The sequence below is a fragment of the Mesocricetus auratus genome, unplaced genomic scaffold, assembly GCF_017639785.1.
Source record: "Mesocricetus auratus isolate SY011 unplaced genomic scaffold, BCM_Maur_2.0 Super-Scaffold_100676, whole genome shotgun sequence".
NCBI lineage: Eukaryota > Metazoa > Chordata > Mammalia > Rodentia > Cricetidae > Mesocricetus > Mesocricetus auratus.
The window spans coordinates 148795081-148822955 of NW_024429266.1; the positions used below are offsets into that span (position 1 = coordinate 148795081).

Genomic DNA, 27875 nt, shown 5'->3' on the forward strand with positions numbered 1-27875 from the left:
GGAGTCTACTTTGTGTAATATTAATATTGCTACCACAAGTTTTATGATTAATGTTTATACAATGCATATTTTCTATTTTTTCCCTTAGTCTGGTGCTGTTATTTATTTCATGCATCTCTTGTGAGTCTTATGGAACTGTGTATAGAAGGCTGCTCTAACGATGTCCTCAACCTCTGGGTACCCCATGCTCCCATGTCCCTTTCCACTCTGCTTTGTACATGGCTCTGTGACTCTCTTTAGCCTGGAAGACATCAGCAAGCACAACACCCAGGGCTCTGTTCTGTGCGTTTGGCATCTTCAAATGTTGCAGCCTCAGAGGACAGCATATGATCTCCCAGCCTTTAGAGAATGTCCCAGATCCTGGTTGGTTTTTTATTTTTATACCTAGAGTTATTGGGGAAGAATAGCCTCAGTCTTCAACTGAGGAAACTGTCTCCACCCTGCAAGCAAGTCTGTAGGGCATTTTCTTGACTAATGTCAGAAGGCCCAGCCTACTGTGGGCAGTGCCATCCTGGGCGGGTGGTCCTGAGGGTATAAGAAGGCCTGCTGAGCAAACCGTAAGAAGCTTTCTTTCGTGGACCCTGCCTCAGTTCCTGCCTCCGGCTTCCCTCCCCAGTTCCTGTGACTTCCCACAGTGCTGCAGTATGACCCAAGGGTTCTCAGAGGGAATCAATCCTTTCCTCTCCATGACACTTTTGTGTCATGGTGCTTTATCCCAGCAATGGAAACTATAACTAAAGCTAGATGTGTTACCCTTTGCAACTAAGGCCACTCCTCAGTCCAAATGCAGCTGCGTGAACAGTCTAGGACACGCAGCACGTTTAATGGTAGGTTGGCTCTCCCTTCCTTCTCTAGTGTGGCATTCTTGGTTTTTTGGTTGAATATGTTGGTCATCTTTCGTTTACTGTAAACATCGGCACAGCTGGGATGAGGTCTGCTGTCTTGTTATTTATCTGCAATGGCTGGTTCTTTGGTTTCTCTTCTACACTCTTTTGTTTGATCAAGTATCCCCAGCTATGTCAGCAAACACCATTCACCTTAAAAACATAGCTATCTGTTGTGGGTATCTCTTTCTCCATCATCTGCATTTTTCCCCCAGTTGACCATTGGGTTTCAATACACATCCTCATTTTATTAATCTTATGCCTTTTCCCACTCCATCTTTTGCTATTGTTGTAAGATACTTCATTTATATATATAGCAGATACCTTACTTCTGTTGAGATATGTCACAACTCCCAGGAGATGCCTGAAACCTCAGATAACTCCAGTCCCTCTGTGCACTGTCACTTCCTATGTGTGCAATTCCCAGATCACCCAGTGACATTTACAGTTGCAGTCCAGTCTGACATCATCCCTTCCTAATTGTGAGGTGTGGTGACGCTGGCCTGAGGATATCTTTTGCTGAAGTCATCATAGAAGTGTGGCGCTTCTTGGCACAGCATATCCTTATTGCTTGGAACACCTTTCAGGTCTAGCCGGCCACCCTCAAAATCACTGTCCTCCCCATTCAGTGCACTGTAAGCAGGACTATAACTTTTGAAGTCTGAGGTATGATAAGAAAACCAGCAACATTTTTTTTCTTCACAATTCATTGATTTGTTCTTGTCTTTGATCTTCTCTTTGGAATATTCAGATAGCTGCATCACCATTTCTGTCCATTGGGGCCACAGTAAATAAAACAGGAACTATTTTAACAAAAGCAAGATGGTCCTTCTCCAGCCATGCCATGACAGAGACAGCTACCACTGACTAGGTGGCCAGTGGATGGGTAACGTACACAGCACAGACACACTGGGTGAACAGTGACTCATGGGGAAAGACAGAGGCTGCTGTTAGACTCTGTCACAGTACTGAGAAATGAACACAACTTAAATCCTACACATTGTTTGTATAATTTTCTATTCAACAGGGAATGCTATAGTTCTCTACCATACAAAGTACGTTTCTGTCCACACTCTATAGCAATGCTGAGCTGGAGTGGGTAGAGGTATGCTAGATCTATACTGGATAACCCAACACAAGGCGCATGTGGGCAGGAAGGGTTTGCAAAGACAGAATTAGAGGACAGTACCAAGATGTCGAAGGGACATGGGTCATTGAGATCTCAAATCACAGTGTGAGTTAGACTCACACACCATATCGCCTTTGAAGAACAACTAGTAATGCCAAAAACCCATTTTGACTGAGCAACCCATTCATTCACTCCCTCCCCTGTCATAGAGCACAAAAGTCCCTGCTTCTGTCCAGCCCAGCCGTCACAAGGAGAAGAGCACGCCCAGTTGATTGAGTGCTTGTTACACAAATAAGGACCCTGAGTTCGATTCCCAGAACAGAAGTCAAAAGCTAGGCATGGCAGCATGCACTTGTAATCCAAATGCTGGGGAGGCGGCAACAGATGAGTCCTTTGGGCTCACTGGTTAGAGTTCCAGATACCAGTGAAGGACCCACAAAGTTGACCTCTGGCCTGGACCCACATACACATGTGTATCCAGTTTGCCACCCCCAAAACAGAAAACACACACACACACACACACACACGCACACACACACACACACACACACAAATTTATTATTAAAGAAGTAGTTCAATATGAAAGTATATTGTTTCTGGGGATATAAAAGTACATGTGTTCATGGAGATGATAAACTCCAATTCTTTCTGTGGAAGGAGACAGAGATTGTGTTCTCAGAACGTATCCCCTGTGACATTCTATTCACAAGCCTAGAGGTATGGCATTGGTGTTTATGATCCTTTTCTCTATACATTTTCCTACCCCAAATGTTCAACCATTTAAACACTTGCTGGGATGAGCAGCAGAAGAAGAACCTGGGGGTTGTGATCGGGTCCTGTCAGAGGCAGCCCTAAATGCAAGGTTCAGCAGGTCTCCCAACCGCAGCAAGAGTGACAGCTCAGATGACAGCGTCACTGCTTGGTGTAACCAGGATTTGGGGGGAGTGAGGTGGTGTGGGGCAGAGAAACTCCTTGATTCAGCATCTGTCCCTGAATATGAGAGTGAAGCCACAGCTGGGGTCAGTGACACAATGGATAGTGTGTCTGACTATGAATGATTTGGGGTGTGACATTCTCAGGTTCCCCTGACCATGCTGACATGGTCTTCCTGCCTTCATCCAGGCATCAGAAATGTTCCTGTTCACTTTTAGCCTTTATGTATTTACAGACATGAGGGACAAGTGGCATTTGTCGAGTATTTGTAACGTGTTAGAATCCCCAATAGGAATTTTTTTATATATGAATTTATAGTAGCACCATAGCTGCATCCTACGGTGGGCACAGGAGAAAGCAGATGCTAGCAGATACACACTAGGGCCTAGAGATGAGGCTCTGGGCACAGTTATTCTCCTGATTTCACTTCCAGTACCGTGATTGGGTGCATCCCAGAGCACTGCAGCCAAGACACGGGGAACACTACTTTCCCCCTGAAGCATGGTTTTCCAATTTTTGAAAAGCTATCCACCATAATCTTATATGGATTCAAGCATTGGCATATTACATTTTTAGGTGAAAAACTTGGAAGAATGTCTTGCTTTTGGCAATGTTTTGCTATATCAATGTCAACTTGGGGTTGGAGAGGGTGATTTTACTTTCTCCTATTCACAGGATTCCAGAAGGAGAGCGGGAAACACTGGTCCATGGTACTCCCAAAGGCATATCTGAGGGTCTGTCTCGTGGCTCCAAGGTGGACTCTGTCCACTCAGCATCCCTGCGACTCAGACTGGGGGAACTGTAGACAAACATGCTGTGAAGACAAGGCCTGTGCATTCTTCTCGTGAAGAACTCCCACTAAAGCCATTAGGCAAGGAAACAATGGTGCTTATCTTGCCTTATGCTGATGAATTATTTTCTACCTGTATCTCTGTACACAGAGATAGACCAGTTCAATGCTTCAGAAAAGGATAAGCCAGAGAGATCCAAGATTCACTGTGAATTTGCTCTTGGACATGCTGTGATGATGGAAGGTGGGGAGGATTTAAGATGACCTTTAGCTGGTGGTCAAACTCCTAGCAACAACCACAATAGTCACCACGGTTCACCGAGCACTCACGAGAGTAACCACTGTTTACTGAGCACTCATGTTAGTAATCACTGATCACTGAGCCCTCATGAGAGTAGCCACTGCTCACTGAGCACTCTCCATAGTAACCACTGTTCACTGAGCACTCTCCATAGTAACCACTGTCCACAGAACACTCTCAATAGTAACCACTGCTCACTGAGCACGCTCCATAGTAACCACTGCTCATGGAGCACTATCCATAGTAACCACTGCTCACTGAGCACTGTCCATAGTAACTTCTGTTCACTGAGCACTCTCCATAGTAACCACTGCTCACTGAGCACTGTCCATAGTAACCACTGCTCACTGAGCACTGTCCATAGTAACCACTGCTCACTGAGCACTCTCCATAGTAACCACTGTTCACTGAGCACTCTCCATAGTAACCTCTGCTCACTGAGCACTCTCCATAGTAACCACTGTCCACAGAACACTCTCAATAGTAACCTCTGCTCACTGAGCACTCTCCATAGTAACCACTGCTCACTGAGCACTCTCCATAGTAACCACTGCTCACTGAGCACTCTCCATAGTAACCACTGCTCACTGAGCACTCTCCATAGTAACCACTGTTGACTGAGCACTCTCCATAGTAACCACTGCTCACTGAGCACTCTCAATAGTAACCACTGCTCACTGAGCACTCTCAATAGTAACCTCTGCTCACTGAGCACTCTCAATAGTAACCTCTGTTCACTGAGCACTCTCCATAGTAACCACTGTTGACTGAGCACTCACAATAGTAACCACTGCTCACTGAGCACTCTCCATAGTAACCACTGTCCACAGAGCACTCTCCATAGTAACCACTGCTCACTGAGCACTCTCAATAGTAACTTCTGTTCACTGAGCACTCTCAATAGTAACCTCTGTTCACTGAGCACTCTCCATAGTAACCACTGTTGACTGAGCACTCACAATAGTAACCACTGCTCACTGAGCACTCTCAATAGTAACCACTGCTCACTGAGCACTCTCAATAGTAACCTCTGCTCACTGAGCACTCTCAATAGTAACCTCTGTTCACTGAGCACTCTCCATAGTAACCACTGTTGACTGAGCACTCACAATAGTAACCACTGCTCACTGAGCACTCTCCATAGTAACCACTGTCCACAGAGCACTCTCCATAGTAACCACTGCTCACTGAGCACTCTCAATAGTAACTTCTGTTCACTGAGCACTCTCAATAGTAACCTCTGTTCACTGAGCACTCTCCATAGTAACCACTGTTGACTGAGCACTCACAATAGTAACCACTGCTCACTGAGCACTCTCCATAGTAACCTCTGTTCACTGAGCACTCTCCATAGTAACCACTGTTGACTGAGCACTCACAATAGTAACCACTGTTGACTGAGCACTCACAATAGTAACCACTGCTCACTGAGCACTCTCAATAGTAACTTCTGTTCACTGAGCACTCTCAATAGTAACCTCTGTTGACTGAGCACTCACAATAGTAACCACTGTTGACTGAGCACTCACAATAGTAACCACTGTTCACCAAGCACTTATGGCACATCTGCATGGTGAATCCTCCCAGCATTTTAAAGAAAGAAAAAAGGAGGCATATTCAAGTTCTTCCAAACACTAAATATCCGAGACTCCTCTCCCCTCTTTATTTTTTTAAAGATTTATTTATTTATTTGTTACATATACAGTGTTCTGTCTGCATGCATGCCTGCAGGCCAGAAGAGGGTATCATTACAGATGGTTGTAAGCCACCATGTGGTTGCTGGGAATTGAACTCAGGACCTCTGGAAGAGCAGTCAGCGCTCTCAACTTCTGAGCCATCTCTCCAGCCCCTCCTCTCCCCTCTTATTTTGAAATTTATAAAGGGGTTTAGAACCCTGTCCCTCAGGAAGAGCAATGTGGAGTCAGCTCCAGACCAAGACGTGCTTCCAGAACATGGCAAAGCTAGCTGATACATCAAGCGAAGGTAACTGAGAGGGGCACAGGAGGGGTCTAGATTTCCACTCACACTGCACGCCGGATGTTCTTGGCATCTCTCCTGCTTGCAGAAGCAGCAGCAAGACCTTCGGCCTGCCCTCCTCACACCCCCACTGACTCAGTGATGCAGCTCTTCCCTCTGAGGGGCACTGAGCTCTCAGGGCCATGAGGAAATGAGTGTGCAGGCTTCAGGGAACTGTTTCCCCGAAGCAGTCAGGGGTGTGGGGTGGTGAACTGTGTAATCCTCTTTTCTCAAATTTAAAACTGTACGTAATAGTAAAATTGTGGAAAATTCTCAAGTATAGTCATCAAATACAAGGACACAAGGGCCATGCTTCCTGGGCTTCAATCCAGGTTCCCACAGTTACACAGCAGAGTGGCCTTGAGTCTTCTCTGCCTGAGTATCCCCACCTACAATACGATATAATAAAGAATACAGTTCTAAACAGAGCCCGACAGGCAGTCATTATTTTCTTCGTCATAGCTGAAGAAAGTCTGTTTACTGGTGCATGGTAAGCCCTTACTAGAGAATATATGCAGGCACCCCACATATTCGCATGTATGCACATATGTGGCTCCATGTGAGTGTCTCACAGACAGCAGACCAGAAAGAAGGCAGTACACAGCAGATGCAGGTAGACTGAGAAGTGAAGTAGGGAAAATATCTGAGTTAAAATCTTAAATTTGTGCATAAAATCTTGTACTGAGTACATGAATGGATCAGCACAAACAACCGGGTTCTTCTGGGAATCCGTTCCTTACTAGGGAAACGAGGTCAGTGGGTTGAATAAGATATGATAATCCTTTGACCCACAGCTGTTTTGTTGGCTCTGTGTTTGAATCTTGGAAAGTTTGGAAGAAAGGTGAAATTTCCAGTCCAAATCAGTCCTTCGGGAGTGCACATCTAACTCTCACTGCCCTTTCCAAACCATCCCAGATGCAGCTGAGCTACCAGGACTGAGCGATGGATTTCACTTCCTGAAGGTAAGCAAGCAGCGGTGTCAAGCCCAGACCTCACATCCCCGCAGAAAACAGCTGCTGAGATGGAGGAAGACACATCTTCTCATTCCAGGTCACCAGGAGAATGGCCTGAGCAGGGGAGGGAATACTAAACCTGTCACCCAGTGAGGGGCCAGGAGAGGGGTCCTGACCCAACTACCCAGTGGTGGGTCATGGGAGAGATTCAACTCAGTCACCCCATGGTGAGTCAGGGGTCTCAAGAGGGTTCCTAACTCAGTCACCCAGTGGTGAGTCGGGGGTTCCTAACTCAGTCACCCAGTGGTGAGTCAGGGGTTCCTAACTCAGTCACCCAGTGGTGGGTGGGGAGAGGGGACCCTAACCCAGCCACCCTGTAGTGTGTGGAAGAGAAACCTAAGTCAGCAACCAGCCACTTGCAGCAGACCCTCTGCTTCTGGCACTTGCCTTTTCCTTTCTTCAGAATGACTGACTGCAAGGTCTCTTACTCAAGGAGGAGGGTGTGTAGATTTAAAAACATTACTTCAATATTCACAATTTTCTTTGTCTTGTGATCCTAACATTTTCAGTGATGAAAACCCACTTGATTCCAATCCCTTCTCTCCCTCTCTGTGCTCAGAGGAAATCTCAGAAAGACAAGCGTCAATTTTAGGGATCGTGAAATAGCTCACAGGAGAAACGGAGGTACAGGGAGAATATCACAGTTCCTACTGATGCTGCAGGTACCCTGTCTCTAAAATGGAAGGTTACAGCCCCCAAAAAGCATCCACAGAGATGAAAATATTTGTAGTTGAAAAATGCAAAGGAGAAAGTGCAAACAAAGCTGAGTGCTGTAACAGCCACTGATGATGATGATGATGATGATGATGATGATGACAACAATGACTCCATGATGACAGGATCAGTCTGAAATGTGTTCAGAGAACTTCAGTAAAAATGATAGACTGGGACTGGAGTGATTCAGGTGGTAAAGTGATTGCCATGTAAGCATCAGGGCCCAAGTTCAAACCCCAGCAACACATGAGTTTTTTTTAAAAAAATGACCCAGGCATGTTGAAATGCAGCTGTAATCCCAGCTCCATGAAGGTGGGGTGGCGGGTGGGGGGATGGGGGGATGGGGGTTGCCTGGGATTTTTCGATTAGACTAGCTGAATCAACCAGCTCCAGATTCAGGGAAAGGGTCTGTCTCAAACCCATACACAGAAAATAAAAAGAATCTCAACAAATTAAATAAATAGTACTGGAGCGAAACGGAGAAGGACACCCAGTGCCCCCCCGACCTTTACATTCATGTGCATACACACACACATAAAAAAGCAGATTCAACATATACTGAGACCATCTAAGAGAGCTTAAGCAGGTCAGAATGCTAATAAGCAAATAGAAGGGGTGTAATGATAAAGAAAACGGTGTTAAGTTGGAGAAGTTTAAGTATCAGATAGAATGGTTTAGATACTATACAAAGTCACTTATGGAATCAATGAGATGACTCATACCCACATATATCACATTAACAATTTTAAGATATTTAAAATAAAGAAAAAAGTCTCAAAACTTCTAAGAAAGAAAATCATGGGGGTTTGGGGGTGGGGAGTACATTTCACAGATCACATGGCAGTCTGTCAGCAAAACTAATAAAGCCAGAAACTAACACCCCTAAATTAAATTATCCTAACGGTTTTCTTCTAAAAAGCTGATTCTGAAAACTGAGTGGAGGTTAAATAAAAACCATGTGGGAAACACCTTCCTGAATCATTCTACAGCAAGAGTAAAGTTCTAACTACTGTTGAGTCAGAAGTTAGCACTGAAAACAAGACACATCAGTGAGAATGAGCGTCAACTTCAACAGATCTGAAGTTCAATTTACATCAACAGCAGTTTTTATTACGACAAAAAGATAAGATACCCCCCAAAAAAACACTTCATCTCAATGAAAACTCAGAAGGAATGAGAATCCATAATGGTAATATAAAATAATGAGTCATAAAATTTGAAAACATACAACTGGAAATGTTGATAAATTTAAGACATAAACCATTAAGTAACTCAGAAAGTTAGAACTAATAAAATATTTTATTAAAATGGTGTGTGTGTGTGTGTGTGTGTGTGTGTGTGTGTGTGTGTGTGTGTACAACTCTACAGGGCTGGGGGTGTGGCTCAGTGAAGGAGCATTTGGCTAGTGTGACCAAGCCCTGAGTTCCAGTCACATAATACCCAAGAGAAGGAGAGAAGAAGAGTGAAGGACAGGGATGGGAGAGCAGAGAGAGACAGAGACAAAGAGACAGAGGAAGACAGAGGAAAAAATTCTGTAAAAACTAGTAATTTTCCCCCAAAACATTGTTTCTTCAGCTACTTCTGGAGTCACGGACTGAGCTGATTACCCATGTTGAAGTCCTTATGAGTATTTTATGATGCTTAATAGAAATTTGTGGGCTCCAGATACCAAGCCACCATGCCTGTGAACGCTGACAACCTAGGTGATGTATCGGAGATGTTCCATTCACAGAGGGAACAGAGTTAACCAACATTAAATGCAACTAAGGGAAAGAACAAGCCTTCCTGAGGTACACAGCACGGAAGAGATAAGCGCCTCCAGTAACAGTGAGTGCTGAGCAATAAGAATGAGGTGCCATCAGTGCCAAGGCCAAACCTTTCCAAGGACTCGGATGAAAACCCCAAGGATATTTGGGACACTAAAGAAAAAATTCTAAAAGCACATGGTTGGAAAAATCCACTCAAGACCAAGGAGATTTTTGCTCAATATTAGAAATGAGGAAAGACTGGTCCTCCAGATATTGAAGCTAATTAAAACAATGTGTTTTGAGTGTAGAACTGTAGAAAAACAAAATGGAACCATAACAGAGCAGAAAGCAGTGCCTGAATCCACCCAGGTCTCTTTTACGTGAGTGGTTAAAAGGTTGTTCTACAGCTGCGTTGGAAAAACCAGTTCCCAGCGCAGGGGAAGTGTCAAATGTTGGCCCCATATCTTACATGGTAATAACTTGTGGCAATACTTAAAAATTAAAAAATACAAATTGCCATAAGCAAAAGTAGTAATAACAGGACAATTATGAATAAGAATGCTAACTTTCTGAATAATATACAGAAAACAGGATTTCCTTTCACATGAAAAGAATACACCATAACCAAATACAACCAGAAATATGAAAATCAGCCAGCATTTTAAAATCTTTTTGGTGGTTTCTGCTCCCATGGTATGTAAAAACAAAGAAGAAATATATGACCACGTTAACTGACGATGCATGGACACTTGGTTAAACCATCAACTCTCTGGATTTCCATAGAGTGCTGGTTAGACTCTGATCTCATATTCAGACAATAAATCACGACTAAGACTTAGAGTTTTCAGGTACTCATCTGTAGTAGTTCACAATACACTGCTGTATTATAATGATGCTTCAGCCAGCATTATACACTCTACTATGCTAATGAAGTGGCCCACAGATCTCAGCTTACATAAACTGAGAAACCATGGAAGGGAACATGATCTGACAAAGACTGACTCAACCAAGTTCAGAATCCAGAGATCAGAAATGAGTTCTGCCATTGGTCTGTCACTGGACCTCAGTGTACTTCTGGTATCTCAGTGTCCTCATTTGTGTAAGGGAAGGAAAGTCCAACCTGCCGCGGCCTGCCACAGAATAGCAGCTATAGGAAGGCCTAGAAATCTAACAAAGTTGTGAGAAGTCAAATCCCTGAAGGTGGACCACACAAGTGAGTTCCAAATTTTCACTCCCTCTTTTCTCTCGTGGTCTTAACCTGGGGACAAGTTTCATGGTGTTGCAAAAGGCTGAGAAAAATCCCCATTTCTGGGAATCCTGGGGAGAAGGGCCCCTCCTACTCTGACTTTGGCTCAGACAGGGGCTGCCTCTGGGCAGCTTATCTGACCAGAATGCCAGCAGACACCCCTCTGGCTAGATTCTTGGGGGTGATTCTGGAGAGGCTGCAGAAGGAAGCTCCCAATTCTGTGCCAAAGGCTGGAGGTCTCAGGTCACTGCCGTGCTGAAGAGGGGTGGTTCCAAAACAGCCTGTGTAAGAGATCATTTGAAGCCTACCCACACTAGAGATAGAAGAGTGGCCTGAACCTGGGTTACAGCAAACTGAAGCAAAAGAAGGAAAAAAAAAAACCAAGAAACCCTAAGGTTTAAGCAATGCAAACATAAAGCCATACCCTAAAAACTTAAGTCAATAAATACATACATCTAAAGATGTATGATCAGTTCTCATAGGGACTGTGATACCAATCGCGAGAGCCTGGGCCCGAGACAGACATGAATGCAGTTACAGTGACCACCCTCTGAGGTCACAGGGACACTTGGGACGAAGATAAAGATTAAACATTATTTGACAGAGGCATGAAAGTTTCAAGAGGAACCAAATGGAAATTTTAGAACCAAAAGTGTAAATATCTGTAATTAAGCAAAGTAGCTCAGAGAAAACTGACCCAGGAGATGGCAGCAGAAAACATCCACTAAGAACAGAAAGATTGGGGAAAAGTTCAACCCACTCCAGGGCCATGTGGGGTAACATGGAGATGTCTTCACCTGCACTGTGGGATTCCCAGAAAGCAGAACGTGAATGCCACAGAACAGACAACAAACAAACAGAAACCTTGCACAGCAGTGGTAGTAAACTCTAGTGAAAGACTAGGATTTACAGATTCAATCAGTTCTGCCCAGCCCCACACATCATAACCAGACTGCTGAGACCTAAAGATGAGAAACCTTTACAGTGGTTACAAGGAATCCCTGCTGAAACTGCATGCAAAGTAAGAACTTAAGGACACACGGTGAGAAACTGGAGAAGAGAATGTCATTGTTCTCATTATGGTTCCTGTACTAACCCTCAGCACACTCCATGAACCATTTACATCACACTGTCCTAGCTGTGTGCCTCAGAGGCACCTGGTCTAGTGTTGAAGAAAGGGTGTAGCAGGATCAGCTAGACTCTTTGTTTATCTCCTCATCTCTGAGCAGAAGCCAGGTCTGCTGGAGGATGGCATACAAAGACTGGGCAGGCTCATGACTCTCACACAAGGCCAGGTCCTTCCTCAGAGTTTCTCAAAGTACTTGGTCAACCCTGAAGGAGGCCTCTCGGACTTCAGAGTTCTCTTTGTAGAGGGAATGCGCAAGGAGAAGGGGAAACAATGGAGCCAGGGCCTAGTCTGGGTTCTGTTTGGTGTTCATGGGAAGGAGGCACGGTCTTACTTCTTCTGTGAAATGGGTTTTCTGGGCATCTTGGCAGCATGCACACTGATGGAGGGAGGAAGAAGATTTGAAAGTGGAGTTGTAGATGGAAACACAGGATGGAGAGCCATGGGTACTGGTGTGGACTTGCTGGTCTGAGCCAGAAAGCTTGTTAATTCTATTGTCTTCTCTAGAAAAGGGTGTTATCAGCTGAAGTCTTCCAGCCTTCTCACCCTTGCTACTGTTTGGCTTGAGGGCTGTGACCTGGACACTCAGTCTTTAGTATGGTGCCACTGAGAGCCAGCCACCAGGAGGTAGGGCTTAGGGGAAGTAACTGTATCACTGGAGGATGAGCCTTGAGGAGATTAAAGTGGCTCTTGTAGGACCCAGACTCTTTCCCAACTTGCAGGACCCAGACTTTTCACCAACTTAACTGTATGAAGATGGAGCCTAGCAGTTGACTATCTGGGTCCCATCTCACCATGTGGCCTCTGCTGCTGTGAAGCTGTGTGTCACATCTGATGTCTATATAGACACTAGCATATAGTCCTGACTCTCCAGAAATGTGAGCTAAATAAACCTCACCTCTTCATAAAGTACCACTTTGTTTCTTTTTCCAATATACCTATACCCACATTCCTACAGTGCTTCCCTCATATGAACCATGCCTCAATTCTCAGAAACAGCATGCAGGGACACAAATGCAAGAAGATAATTCTTTGTCCTTCCCATGTGTCATGATAACTATGAACAAATGGCATGTGCCTGTCACCAATGGTCTTCATGTGTGCTGTGGGATATGGTGAAATTCCAGAGAATGCTTGTGAAAGCTGACATTTCCCATACTCGATTAAAATTTCCTTCTATTGATTTGGTGCCACAATTTTCCTTTCCTGTTCCCATCCTTGATAATCACACAAGGTCACATTTCAGGCTCCTATCTCCCTTGTGAAATGTTTACAGCATTTCTGAAATCTCTAGTTTACAAAATAAATCCAATTCAAATAGGTGAAAACACAATCCCTGAAGAACCTAATTTACCAATATTTTCCTCCAACTCAGCAGATGGGGTTAACATTCAAACACAAGGTTCATCTCAACATGGTCTAGTCATTTAAAACATTTCACCAGTGTCAGGAAATGTCATCAGAAGTCACTGCAGAGTGAGCCCACAGAAGGGCCCAGATGCAAAGATCAAGCTAAAATTAAGAGAGAGCTGTTAGATGAGTGATGGACTGCTGAGACACTAGGGTTACTCAGGAAAACAGACTTTGAAATGACATTTGTGGAGTCTCCTTACCTGTCCTCAGTTAGTTTCATTAAGGTTGTCCCTCGAGTAGAGAAGACAATGAAGGACATCCTTAGCTGTGGGCTGGAAAAGAGGGAAACTCTGTTAAGTCAGACAGAACATTGGTGGCATGTCAGTCCCTTCCCAGCTTCCTTCCTGCTTTGTATCATAGCTCTCAGAGTCCCAGAGGGTATGGCAAGAGTTTAGCCAATGGCCAACTTGAAGCTCTGAACCAAAGGTGCCTGCTGTGTCTCCCTTCTGTTAGGACACTGTCACAGAGTGGATATATCACAGTAAGAAAGATTAACTCTATCCCAACTCAAGACTGTCTACAAAGTGTCTTTGAGATGGGGAAACCTGTCACATTAGTATGAGAGCATCTCCAAAAGAAGGGAGTATCTCAGAAGACTCACTGCTCACTTAGTTCCTTCTCGGCTGCCTCTGAGGGAAGAGGGGCTGCTGGACCACAGAGTCTCTTCTGCTCAGTGGCTACATGGCTTAATTGGTACTCAAAAGCTTTCAGTGTGAAATTCACTCTCTGGGTAATGGGGCAGTCTCATCTGAGGACTGGCAAGAAGCACCAGTAATCTGCACAGGACTTGGCAACTCACTGCCATCCTGTGGGCCCTCATGGGGAGGCCAACTGGTCAACCAGCATAGCACCAACCTGTGTCTTCACAAGGCACTGACCTCACAGAGCTGAGCTGGCTCTGATTCTTGTACACACAGACCTCTTTTCATCACTTAGCTTTGGGCCTGAGTCTCAATCACCTGACCATCCCAGCTGTCTCCTAGCATCAGTGCTGACTCTGCTGCAGTCTCCATGCCACTCCCCAAATTACTTATGAAACATAAATAGGTCTGCTATAAAAGCTTTGCCTACTCTTAGGATGAAACTTCCATTACTTCTATGTGCCTGACATATCTTTGATTGGAGTTTTTCTGTGACTGTTTTAGCAGAGTGGAGAAGCAATGGAGCAGGGATGAGGGAGCCAGCAAGAAAGTAGAAGTTAGAAGAGAAACAAAGACATCCAAGAGTCTAGCGTCAATGGCATGGGATGGACAAAGTAGGAGAATGGCCTTAAGCAAGGGAGGCCAGCTGGCCCTCATGGATGGCAGGAAGGACATGCATGCAACCCTTAGGAGCAGGACTGGGTGCTGAGGGAACATCTGTCTGCTTCCTTCTAGGCTCTCAGTGACCAGGAAATGGGGTTATTTTCTGAGAGTGATGGACATGAGTATTAGTCTGGAGTCCAAGGAAAGGGTGAAGAAAAATAATTGTTCTTAGGAAGGTAAAGAAGTCAGAATAAATGAATATTAAAGGATTTCAACTCAGAAGGATCCTCTGCAGTCAGTAGTGACATATTTATGATAGCATCAACTACTGTTGCTGTTTAGATTCCCTCTACTCCACAATATGCTATTTAAGGAATAAATAAAATCATCCATTCAACATTTTGAGAAATTCCCACCGATTTCCATAGTAGCTGTATCAGTTTATGCTCCAACAACAGTATTCACAGATTCTCCCACACATCTTCACCAGCATTTGTTTTCTTGGTAATGGCTATTCCAACTAGGATGAGATTGAGTCTCAAAGAGGCTTTGATTTGTATTTCCCTGATACCTTTTCTGATTTTTGAGATCTCTTTGTTCAATTCCATTTTTCTTAGTTTTTTCTTGATGATTAATTTTTGAGGTTTTTTTTGGTATGCTTTTGATGGTAATCCTCCTTCAGACCTGTAGCTGGCAAAAGCTTTATCTGATTCTATCAATTGCTTTTTCACTTGACTGACAGCTTCCTTTGCTGTTCAAAAGCTTTTAATTTCACAAGGTCCCATTTGTTAGCTATTTGCCTTATCTCTTGAGTAACTAGAGTCCTGTGCAGAAAGTCCTTACCTACGCCTATGTCTTGTAGTGGTTTCAGAGTTTCAGGTCTTCAGTTGAGGTCCTTGATCCATTTGAAGTTTACTTTTTTTCAGAGTAAGAGATTTGGATCTAGTTTTATTCTTCAACATGCAGATGATCCAGTTTCCCCAGAATCATTTGTTGACAATGCTATTTTTCCCTGCACTTATTCAAGACTGTACCTGGCACTGCTAACAGCCCTTGAGCTGTTGCAGAAGCAAAACTTGATGGCAGTCTTGGCCCCTGCACACAAGGGTCTGCTATGGTCTGGTTATGAAGTATCTCCCTAGAAAACTTATGTTTTGAAGCTGATGCAAGCAATGTTCAGAGGTGGGGCTTCAGAGAATCAATTGGGCTGGATCACACGATCCTACTTCAACATTTGAACAGTCTGTGAAGGGATAGGGAAACTGTGGAAGGTGGAATAAGTGGGTACTGGGGGCATTCCCTGGAAGTTCTATTAGGTCTCCAGCCCCTGCCCACCATGAGGGAAGCAGCATTGCTACACCACATGCTTGGCTGAGGAAGCTCTACCACACCATAGTCTGGGAACAGTGAGTTAGCATGGCACGAAACCTCTGCAATTATGAGCCCAAACAAACTTCCCTCCTTCTAGGCTGTTCTCCAGGAGTTTGTCACAGAGACAAGAAGTATGACTGCCACAGAGTCCATAGCCAAGGAATCTAGACGGGGGAGACCACAGGAGAGCACCTTGAGGTCTAAGAGTAAACCTTGGAGATAGATGTTCCTGATTTTTTCTTTCTTCATCTGTAAAGCAGGGGCTGGGGTAAGTGGTCTCTCAACAGCCTCACCTGTGTCTTTGATTTTAATATAGTGAAGAGTTTGGAGCTGCTGATGGGCTTGGTGGACAGTGCTGGGGGCCCACTTCTACACAGATATTGGGCAATTGGGTGTGTACACACATGTAATCTTTGTATGTTCCTTTCATGACACCTCAACTTCAGCCAAGGTTAAGCCAATGGCTAGGGTTGCACAGGAAGCTTGGATTCAAAACTTATCTCTCCCAACTGGATCCTTCCCCCCTGGTTCCTCTGCTCAGGGAGAAATGAGGACAGCAAGCGGAGACAGAGCAGAAGCTGTCAAGGACTTGGATGTAGATTTGCCTACGTCACTTCAAAGGGTCACTGGGTATGAGTGCAGGTTAGGATGTTTGGCTCCATAACAAAAAAGGCTTTAAACGGAAATGATCCAAAAGGCAGAAGTTTCTCACCAAAGTGTTTCAACATGAGGCTCTTGAATGGCTCTCAAGATAGACTAGGAAGTCTCTCCTATCAATTCGAAGTTCAATGATCTGTCTAAATGTTGTGTAACATCACACATAACCTGTCTCTCCCATCTGTAATTCTCCATGTTTTCCTCTCAGTACCCACTTTCCTAAGTCACCTGGGTTTAGGTGATTCCTGTAGCAGATTCGATGCCACCATTCCTTTCCTGTAAGGGAGGTAAGAATCTGTTGCTTGATAACTAAGTATGGGAGGAGACTGTGCCATTACCCTGGGCTCAGAGGACCCTGTACTATAGAAATGGACCGAAGGGTTTTGGCTCACTCACATTGGTCTCCATGGAAACCATCTACCACCAGCGAGACTGCATCAACACCCACAATGACCTTGGCAATGTGCTGCGGATGCATCCATGAATGCTGTGTGATCCCACAGTATGATGTCACCTCCTTTACTAATGGGTGTCCTTAAGTAGCACCTCCACAGTTCATAATGAGTTGTTCAAACCCATCTGGGAAGAGGAGGTCAAGCCCACAGAGAGAGGATGCAGGGGTTATGTGACCAGCCATGGCTTGCTCAGGGCTGTGGCGTATTCATATTAAAACCTGAAGGTTTGTAAGTATATTGGCACGAGCTGGTCACCTGGCATTTTATGACACCTTACTCACAAGTCTGCTCAGTGTGCACTCCCACAGTGTCTGGGAGTTATCAGAACAGTAGAAGGGCTAGACTCACTATCAGCAGTGAGAGAAGGGACTCCGGAGTGACACTCACCTGATGAATCTATGAGCCAGCTGCTCCACGAAGTAGTAGATTTCATTCCAGTGGTGCAGCACGCTTCCTGACCTATGAGACAAAGCAGCCTCCTGTTAGCACTTTGTGCCGTTTCTTTTCAGTTCTGTGCAGAGCAATCCCAATAACTGGGTTCGTTCATTACATGAAACTAGTGCAAATTTGGAAATTATCTAAAAGGCTCTTTTAAAATTTTTGAAGAATTCCTCCAACTCCATCTCCCATTGCTACCCTGCCCTCCACTCCAAACTCTTAACAATGAAGCAAGCAGACAAAAAAACCTGGGGCCCAAACAGATCACAGGCTGGCTCCAGGCTCCAGGTCTTGATGGCATTGTTACATTTGTGTGCTCCTCTAAGAGACCCTATTCCAACTCCACTGAATGAAGTTAGCAGAATGACTGGCGGTTTGAATGAAAATGGCCTCCATAGGTCCACAGGGAGTGGTACTATTAGGAGCTGTGGCCTTGCGGGAGGAAGTGTGTCACTGGGGGTGGGTTTTGAGATTTCAGATGCTCAGGCCAGGCCCAATGTCACACTCTCTTCCTGCTGCCTTTAGATCCAGATATAGAACTCTCAGCTACTCTCAACCTGTGTGCTGCCATGTTTCCCTGTTGTGATGAGAATCATAAACCAGCCCCAATTAGATGTTTTCTTGTTAAAGTTCCATCACTTCTCATGCTGCCCCAGGAATGGCCACTAAACCATGAGCCCCAGGAAATCTTTCCAGTGTGTCACATTAACATCAGACCTCCTTTAGAAACCGGGCCACGAGAGAGTGGAGAGTCAGGCTCTGGAGAGAGGAGCCCTTCAGTACACACTGTGCAAAACAGGGTTTCATACCTAACAACCCTAGCTGAACCCAAACTCCAATTCAGGAGGCTGACCTGCCACAACCCCCCCCCCCAGCCCGCAGCACTCATAGCTTACTGTCCTTCCGCCTCCCTTCTGGAAAATGCCCAAAGGGAACCCGGGGGTGGGAGTGAGGGTGGCAGGGGGCTCCTGCCTCTCCAGTAGTACAAAATGCAGATTCTTTGACTTTGCAGGCTGCCTACTGTGCCTCTGCCCTTGGCCTTTTGGCTGATTTTCCAGTTTGAAACTACCACAGAGGCTGGCCACTCCCAGCATAACTGACCCCTGGTAGCTCAGAAGTGGTCACTCTCTCTTAGAGCTCAGACGGATCCCAACAAGGAGAAGGCAGGTGTTGGCTGGGAACATGGCAGCGCGCATTCAAATCAGCTTTTGTCCACCCAGCTGTGTGTTGTTCATCACACACTGGTCTGGTTAAGAGTTGGTACCTAAATCCCAGCCGTGTTGGACTAACCTAGCTACTGCTATCCATGTTACAAGGTAGAAACAAAATCTTCCTTCTAACCTCAAATATAAACAGTACCAAAAGACGTTTTCTGTCAGACTTGCTGGGTTTGAGTGGCTGGGGACTAGTGAAGGGTCTCTTCTCAGCATTTTGTGTGTCTATTCTGCAAGTACAAATTTCATCAAAATTTGGAATTAAAATAACCTCCCAGGAGTTCTGCCTGGAGGCAGCATTGACAGAATTCTCTGTTGGAGATTCACTTGATACACTTGGGATCCATTCAGAGCTGAGATCAGTGTCCTCTTCCAGTATGGGTTTCCGCAAATGGGCTCACCATCCCCTGGGGAGAGAAGCCACCGACGTCCACTCTTAGAGAACGATCAAGGCTCCTTATTTACTTTTGTTTTTCTAGTTTGTTTCCAGCATTTGAGATATGCTAAGAAGTCAAGAAATATTTGACATCGCCCTCCGTGGGGGATTCTATATAGAACAACCTGGAATTGCTCTCAGGTGACTGTTCAGTCACTTCCAAGGTGTCATAGGCAAAGAGGGGGCAAAGGCAGAACCTCAAATTTTATCATTTGTTTTCTGAACAAAACTGCATTCTTTTCTGTTTCTGAGAATTTCTAACCCCCCTGTGGTGAAATGACTTAGAAAACACATTTTCTATACAAGCAACCAAAAGATAATGAAAGAGGAGAGCAAGCAAGCGTCTGGCTGAACCCACCACCAGCAACCGCTTCCCCGGGGAGGGCACAGTAACTAAGATAGAGATTACAAAATGGTCAGGCCCCACTCATCCTTAGCCCCACTTGACTTAAGACACTGATGCCAGTGACCTTCTTGGGGTGGGTATGGATATGTTCAGTAGACTTCAGGGACATTGGGTGGACCCAAAGTTAGCGCCAAGGCCACTTGCCACTTGTACTCTTTCCCAGCCTCCCCGCCTTCTCCTCTCCTCTTCCTAAGAAGCTGGAGCCCATTCCAGCCCAGGCCTTATCCGTTGCTTTCTGTGGCCACAGCCAAATCTCCCTCCCGGACCTTGTTGACTCTTGATTGCCCTTCTTCAAACACAGTTCAGATCCAAGCCCTGTCACTGAACATCTTTCTGTGTCCTTTGTCCGGGGACACCCATCCTGCTCCTCCTTCTAGTGCTGTGAAGCCTCTACCAGTCGTGATGTTCTCTTCTACGCCACATGACTTCCCCTTAGTCAGTCCAACCGATGGCTTTGAAAACAATGACGTGTACACTGCAGAATGCACTTAGGGAGTTGGGAAATCAGCTAGTGGGATACTGCCAGCTTTTTTTCTTCCTCAAAGAAATGAAACAAAATAAGATTGAAAAACCAGAATGTGCTGTTGAAAGTAACTGAAAACAGTGCTGCAGGGAACTTCTGGTGGATTGTAAGCATCGTGCGGGCGCCACGTTAGGATATCAGGGTTTTCTGTGGATCATGATTCAGAAGATATCTTAACCAGAGAGGCACTCCCTTTCCCTCCACTCTGCCTTTCCAACACACACACACACACACACATACCCCACACAGACTCACATACACACACACACCACACAGACCCACACAAATATATGCACATAACACACACTAACATGTCTGTATACACATACACTCAGACATGCATGCACATACACTACACACACTCATAAGCACCCACGCATGAATGTACACACATATGCACACAACCAAAAAAGCTTACACACATTTTCTTGACATAAGCTCTTGGTACTTTTGGCACAGACTCAACACAAAAGTGACATCCTTGTTAATTAAGACAGAAGTATTAAATTGTCTTAAAAGGTGTTTCAGTGGCCAAACTTCATAGTCCTGGATCCATTTCTCACACGATTCAGGTTCAGGGATGATTCCGTCAAGAGTTGCAGTGATCCCCCAGAAGGCTAAAATGGGATGGACCAATGTCACTCAAAGACTGCTACTGTGGTATGTTGTCTCTTGTGAGGAAGTGGCATATACTGAGCGTCCACAGGGCAGGACTTTAAAATACAACATCATCAAAGCATCACTGTCAGAAATGCAGGTGTGGAAGATAAGCAAATGGTAGATCACCACAAGGTTCATTTCCTACCACAGTCAGACACAGGCACTGCCCACCATACACCCCCACAGTCAGGCACGGGCACTGCCCACCATACATCCCCACAGTCAGACACGGGCACTGCCCACCATACACCCCCACAGTCAGACACGGGCACTGTCCACCATACACCCCCACAGTCAGACACGGGCACTGCCCACCATACACCCCTACAGTCAGACACGGACACTGTCCACCATACACCCCCACAGTCAGACACGGGCACTGCCCACCATACACCCCCACAGTCAGACACGGGCACTGCCCACCATACACCCCTACAGTCAGACACGGACACTGTCCACCATACACCCCCACAGTCAGACACGGGCACTGCCCACCATACACCCCCACAGTCAGACACGGGCACTGCCCACCATACACCCCCACAGTTAGACACGGGCATATATATATATATATATATATATATATATATATATATATATATTCTCCCCACTGTTAGACATGGGCACTGCCTTGCTCTCTTCACATATGACCACATTTTCATTTCCTTAAATAACATTGCCCACATCATCTGTCATGTCCGCATCTTCTCCATGCAATACAAATATCAGACAGTAATAGAATCTCTTCACTTTGCACACTGGCCGGTTTCCATTCCTTTTCATTTTTATAGCATCAGTAAGTTGAGCATTTTTATACAATGTCCTTTACACATAACGGAAGATGTGAATTTTCTTTCTGCACTGCATTTCTTTCTGCAATTGCACAGGAAGTGATCCTCTTTGCATCACTTGCTTAAAAAATGTGCACCTGCTGGGCAGTGGTGGCTCACACCTTTAATCCCAGCCCCCGGGAGGCATAGGCAGGTGGATCTCTATGAGTTTGAGCCAGTCAGGTCTACAAGAGCTAGTTCCAGGACAGTCTCCAAAGCCACAGAGAAACCCTGCCTTGAGCCTCCCCTGCCCCCCAAAAAAACGTGCACCTGAGAGAGGCAGTTTGATGGAGCCTCCCTTTGTTCCTTGAGAACCTCAGAGAAAAGAAGGGCAGATGCTAAAAAGGAGGAGTTATGTTGGGTCTAATGGGGGCAAGTGCCCTTACCCTTTATCAGGCACCCACCTCACGGTGTTAGGCAGTGAGACAAGAGAGGGTCAAAGATTTCATTATAGTTTAAATAGTTAGTAACCAGAAAACTTTAGAAATGCTTATTGTTCCCTTGATTTCCTTTGCTAGCAGTTAGGACTAGTGCAGAACGAAAACTCAGGGCCCTTGTTGGAAAGTTACTAAGAATTTCAAGATGGTAATAGCAGACAGAGCATGTGGCCAAATGCTAGCCCTTCTCACCTAGGGCACGGGTCCCAGCCACACAGGCAAACATCCAGAAAGCCACCTCACTAATGATATTCTTTGCACATTCCTACTGGGTTTCAGATGATTTCTTAGTTAGGGGCCAGCTAACTTTTTCTGTGAAGAGACAGAAATTAACTATTTTAGGCCCTCTGGGGGGGGTGACGTATGTTCTTCATGTCAATGACTCATTTTGTGTGTGTGTTTGTGTGTAAGCATAAAAGCAACCATCAAGTTCTAACAAATGAACATGACTATACTACAACGAAATTTTATTTATAAAAATAGGGACTATGCCATAATTTGCCAACTTCTGCCCTAGACAGCCACTTTCTTCCATTCTGGATCTTTCTAATTTTTGTGAACTTATTGTCTTGTCTTCCTCATACTGGTAAGAAAAACACAAATATCTTCCTCATAGCTGAAGTTCTGGGGTACTTTGCTGCTCATTTTCTGTTTTTTTTGTTACTGAGGATGCGATTGTAAAACCTTGTGTCTTGGGATAGATACATAAGGGTTTCTCTGTGACCTAATAAATATTTCATGGGCATTTGAAAGGAAAGCTTATTCTCCATGGGGTATAGGATTTAAAATATACTTATTAAATCAGCCTCATTAATTATTATTCATATCCTGTCTTCAGAAGGTGTAAGTACTCAGAGACATCTTTCAGATTCAGATAAGAGGATGCCATTTCACGCAGGAAGCAGGAACCATCTTGGCACATTTTGTAAGAGTCAAAAGCTTTGTGCAGCCCAGGATTTTATCAGGGTCAGGATCCTATTATTTGACTTCAAGGTTTTTATTCAAAATTGGTTGGAAGTTTTGTCCCCGATCACGCTATCTTCAGTAGATCCCTAAACAAACTGAGAAGACATCCATCTTCCCTTGTGTCGTCTGTGAGAGTTCAGTACAGAAATCGCAGTCCTTGAGGACATGAGCCAATGTGTCCAAGACCAGAGGGCCCCAGTCTCCAGGTCTCCCTCGAGGAAATGCATGTATAAAAGGTAGAGCATCTTACTTGAAAGGGTCTTGGGTAAAACCAAACAAAACCTGTAACACGAGGTGATTATCATAAAAATGTATGGTATTCTAGTTATCTCTGACCCAAGCAGGCGAGTCTGGGAAGAGAAGGATGGGAGCAAGAAGACAACAGCATTTCTTTTATTTATTTATTTATTTATTTATTTATTTATTTATTTATTTATTTTGGTTTTTACGAGATAGGGTTTCTCTGTATTGTTTTGGAGGCTGTCGGTCCAGCCCGGCCTCGAACTCACAGAGATCTGCCTGCCTCTGCCTCCTGAGTGCTGGGATTAAAGGCGTGCGCCACCAACGCCCGGCGGACTGTGCTTTTTTTACATCTTATTTTAAATGTACTTTCCACTTTGATACTATCTTCAAACAATCTTTTCAGTGGGTACCCATGAATGGCACACATTGAAAACTACACGTCTGAGAGGGCTAGCTAAGGAATTTAAAAGCCACACTCACTCAAGAGCTATAATTACTGAGATTTTTAGAGTAATTGTTGTTCTAGAGTTAAAAAATAAATGTCAATCCAAGTCTTACTTTTTTGGGGGGGTAGGGAAATCTTTTGTTCTCTTTTTGGAAGACTGTAGGCTTTTTCTACCTACTCATATGCTTTAAGAATTTGTCTAAGATCAGGTAATCTGAAGACCATTGAAAAGTTAATTTGGCAGAGTACCTGGTGAATCATAGACAGAAGAAGTCAATCTCTCTCTCAAGGAAATTGTCTTCGATCATATTTATCCATTTATTTGTTGTACTATTTGTAAATAATTTCTCTTCCTAGGAGCTCATGTCAGATACACATGTGTATACTCATGCACATGCATACACACATTCACAATATACTTCATTCACTATTAGTATTCTAAACCCCTCCCTCACAATTTTAGTATTGGAATACTTTCTGCTTACGTTCTTGGAAAAGTTTCTCAAACTGTCTTTAGATGAACTTACCCTACTTTGTGCACTTTTCAAGGGAGTGGTTTTTATTTCCAAGTATTTTAATATTTAGATACGGTGTAAGCTTCCCCCACCCCAAAGACTTCCTATTTTCTTCCTCATGATAGACTGCTCTTGTCTGTCGATACAGTTGTCAATTCAACATTGAAAATATCAGTGAACCTTTTGTTCCCTTAAAAGACTTCAAAGGGCATGGCTTCCTTCCTTCCTTCCTTTCTTTCTTTCTTTCTTTCTTTCATTCTGTCTGTCTGTCTTTCTGTCTGTCTGTCTTTCTCTCATTATTTATTTACTGTTTAGTTTGAGAGTTGGGTCTAACTGTACAGCCCAGACCAGCCAGGAATTCTCAGTTCTCTGGCACAGCCTTCTGAGAGCTACAACCACAGGTGCACGCCCCCACATACATCATCTATTCTTTTACGCAATATTATAGTGTAAATGTTTCTGTAAATCTCAATTAACTTATTGGACAATCTTCATAAAAAAGACAATAAAACTCCCCTTTTAGGACAATCTGTATCTATCTGAAAATACTTTCATGTTTTCTTCACTTGCAAGTGACACCAAAATAATTTTACCCATTATAAAAGATGAATGTTAGCAATCACAGTCCTTTGCATTTAATGTCCGGGAGCCCTTGTGGGTAACCTGTGTTTTCTTTCTTCCTTTTCCTTGAAAATTAATTTCTAGCCAGAAAATGTCTGCATATTAGTCCCTTCCAATAAATGATTAATTTTGATTCTTAATTCAGGGACCTGTCCAATCTGTATTTTCAAGCTTTCCTTAAGCCAGAAACATTGTCTCCCACTAAGTTCTAAACGATTTTTCCAGAATGCTCTTCAGCAGTGAGAACTATCTGGCACTCTGGATGTCTATTCCTGTCATTTGTTATTATCTTCCCCCTGATTGCTTTCATCTAAGGACATCTATTGCCTCCTCAAAGGAAGCCTCCTCAAGCGGCCTTCACAGTTTCACTTTCTGCCCTGCATTACTTCTTGGGTGCCTTTAACTGTTTCCTTATTGTTTTATGCTTTATTAATTGTCCCAGATCCCTTGCTTCCCACTTCATATTTTATCTGCTTCACAAATTCTTGTTTTATTTATTTCACTAAAGCCAGGTGGTGCTAACCGACTTTCTTTAACTACTTTTTCCTCAACAACTTCATTTAATCACCTATTTTAAGGTGTTAAACTCTTTAGGTTCCATCTTCACCCTTGAATGTGAAGTGTAACTGAACTCCAAAACACAACAAGTGACTGTACATGAAGAGTTTGTGTCCTTTTACAGCTTTAAGCTCCACTGAGAACTTAATCTAGGTGATGCAACTGGTCTTGATGACAGTCTTCGTCAGGTTAGGGAGAGGTGGGGATGGAATTGACCCTTGACCTTGGCCTTGATACAAGGAAACATCATCCTTGCTAGGTTTGTTGGTTGGTTCTGGACACATTTACACCACTCCCACTTTTTCCCTTGTTTTCTTGGTCTCTGCCTGAGGTTCTCTCAGGATGTACCTGGCCCCATTTGGGATCTTATTACAGCCACATAATCAAAGACAGAAGCTCCCATTTCCACACTGTATAGAAGCCCTGACTTAGTGATGCCCAGGCCACTTCCTCTGTGCCATGACCTCCCCTCAGCTCTCCCATCCAGCTGTGCTGTGCAGTGACGGCAGGCAGTGGCATCTGGGCTCCAAGGGATAGTTTGTCATACTCAGGTTCCATTCTTTATTATTCCATATTTGAAATGCATTTGTAGCTTTGAAACTGTTCAAGAAACCCTTGGAAGTATTTCTCTATTTTTTGAAGATGGCCACAGGGCTGGCAGACCTTTTTTAAACTCAGTTCATCTGCTTTGTGTCTCATATTAACCTTATAGGCTTTTATAGGCTTTGCGAGTCACCTTCCCCCAGATGTGATGTAGGCTTCCCTAGTCACCTCCCAAGACCTCTGTGGAGAGAATGGGGCATCTCTAGACGGTGGCAAGAGCCGGGTGAAGCTGTCTATGTCTAACTTCCTGTCCTAAAGTCACAACTTTCTTCCCTGTCTCCTGTCCTCAAACTCCTCAGATCATGGCATTTTACCTTTTGCACTCGTGATGTCCCCAAATAACACTCCTAAGAGCCATTAATATCTTCATTTTAAAAAATGCATTACATTTACTTATTTGTGGGAGGACATGCATGCCATAGTGCATGAGCAGAGTTCAGTGGACAACTTGCTGGAGTCGGTTCTATCCCTCTGCTGTAGGTCTCAAGGAATAAACTCAGACTCAGGTTATCAGGCCAGACTGAATCTTCTCCGGGCCCCAATGCTTTCATTTCTGCTAAAACATCTTCTCTGTCTTCATCTTCTTGAGGATCTTTACAGAATACACACATTCATTCAGCCAGTCAGACATGCCTAATGTGTTCTTTGGAATCAACAGACGTAAATACTCAAGACTCCTTGTGTTCTGAGTATTTACAAACGGCGGGCTCTGTACTGGCATTTGGCATTAATTGTCGTTTGGCAATGGCAGTTGGCACTTTGGGTGTGGTCAGCTCTGCTCCCTCTGCCCTACTCTGTGATCCATACGTTTCCCCGATTACAGGGGAGGTATCTGAGTTCATAGAGAAACCAAGTAACTTCTTCAAGGATGCACAGCTAATAAGTGGTAGACTCGGGATTTGATCCAGTTAGTCTAGCCTTACAATCCACAATTTTGCCTCAAATCCTAAGTCGTCACCATTTAACCCTGTGTTTGTGATCACTATGCAATACTGCCTCCCCATGGTGGGGTTAGGAAATGTACAATTGCAGTTCCTGGTGAGGATGGGGAATTTCCACACATTGATATGGGAATTGTGGGAGTGGAGCTCCCAGGAAAGGCTTAAACCTGGGGCACTGAAAATGGCTGACGGTTGTCCGCGTTAACAGAAGAAAGGGTGGAAGACTAATTGCAGTTTTGACGTCCATCTGCTCCCTCTTTGAGGACAGTTAATCACAATTACCCTATAACTGAAAACCCAAATGGAGCCAGTTTTGAAAGACAAAGAGGAAGCTATTAATTACATTACACTGTGTCAACAGAAACACATCAGGCCTCTCCTGGACAAGCCAGGATGCTTGGTCATCCAAGGGTCCCTACCACCTCAGATGTGCTAGATGATTCAACCCTTGTATCTCCCTTTGCCCTGTTGCTTGGCTGTTGGAGTGTCATAGCTCTAACTTGGATGTCTTGCTCTTTTCTCATTTACTTTACAATTTCTGCAACCCTGGGCTTGTTGTTTATGGGCAGGGTGACAGCAAACTGATCAGCATGCTGCTTATAAATGTTTGCCATCCCTGGAGGTCCTTTGTACACCAACGGGGCTTCTACATCAACGAACAGAGGACAGTGGACAAGGTAAGGTCTGCATGAGATGCTTCATGGCCATCACTAAGCACTTTCCCTCTCCTCCGTGGACCAACCCACTGCTGTCAGAGGGGAGGCGTTGTTTGGGATTGGGAGATTCTGAACAAGAGAAGGATTTTAGGTGAAGATGCAATGCAGAGGGGCGATGGTTCTTAATTGGTTGGGGGCCACAAGAAGCCCACAGTTCACGTGGGCATCACTTAGGTGGGGGTGGGGTGGGTGACCGCTCTGCAGCTAAGGGTGTGGCTTACTTATAGGACACACACAGTGGCTTCATTTAAGTTCAAAAGGTGTGGAATGTGGTCAGAAGCGA

General features: G+C 44.5%; 1 protein-coding gene across 1 annotated transcript in view; it reads right to left on the minus strand.

Moving 5' to 3' along the window:
* The window catches only part of Antxr1 (ANTXR cell adhesion molecule 1), a 185601-nt gene that overhangs the window by 146968 nt on the left and 10758 nt on the right, over positions 1–27875 (minus strand). Inside the window, 2 exon segments of the mRNA XM_005071117.4 lie at positions 13514–13585; positions 17428–17499. Of these exon segments, the coding sequence (XP_005071174.2) occupies positions 13514–13585; positions 17428–17499 (144 nt within the window).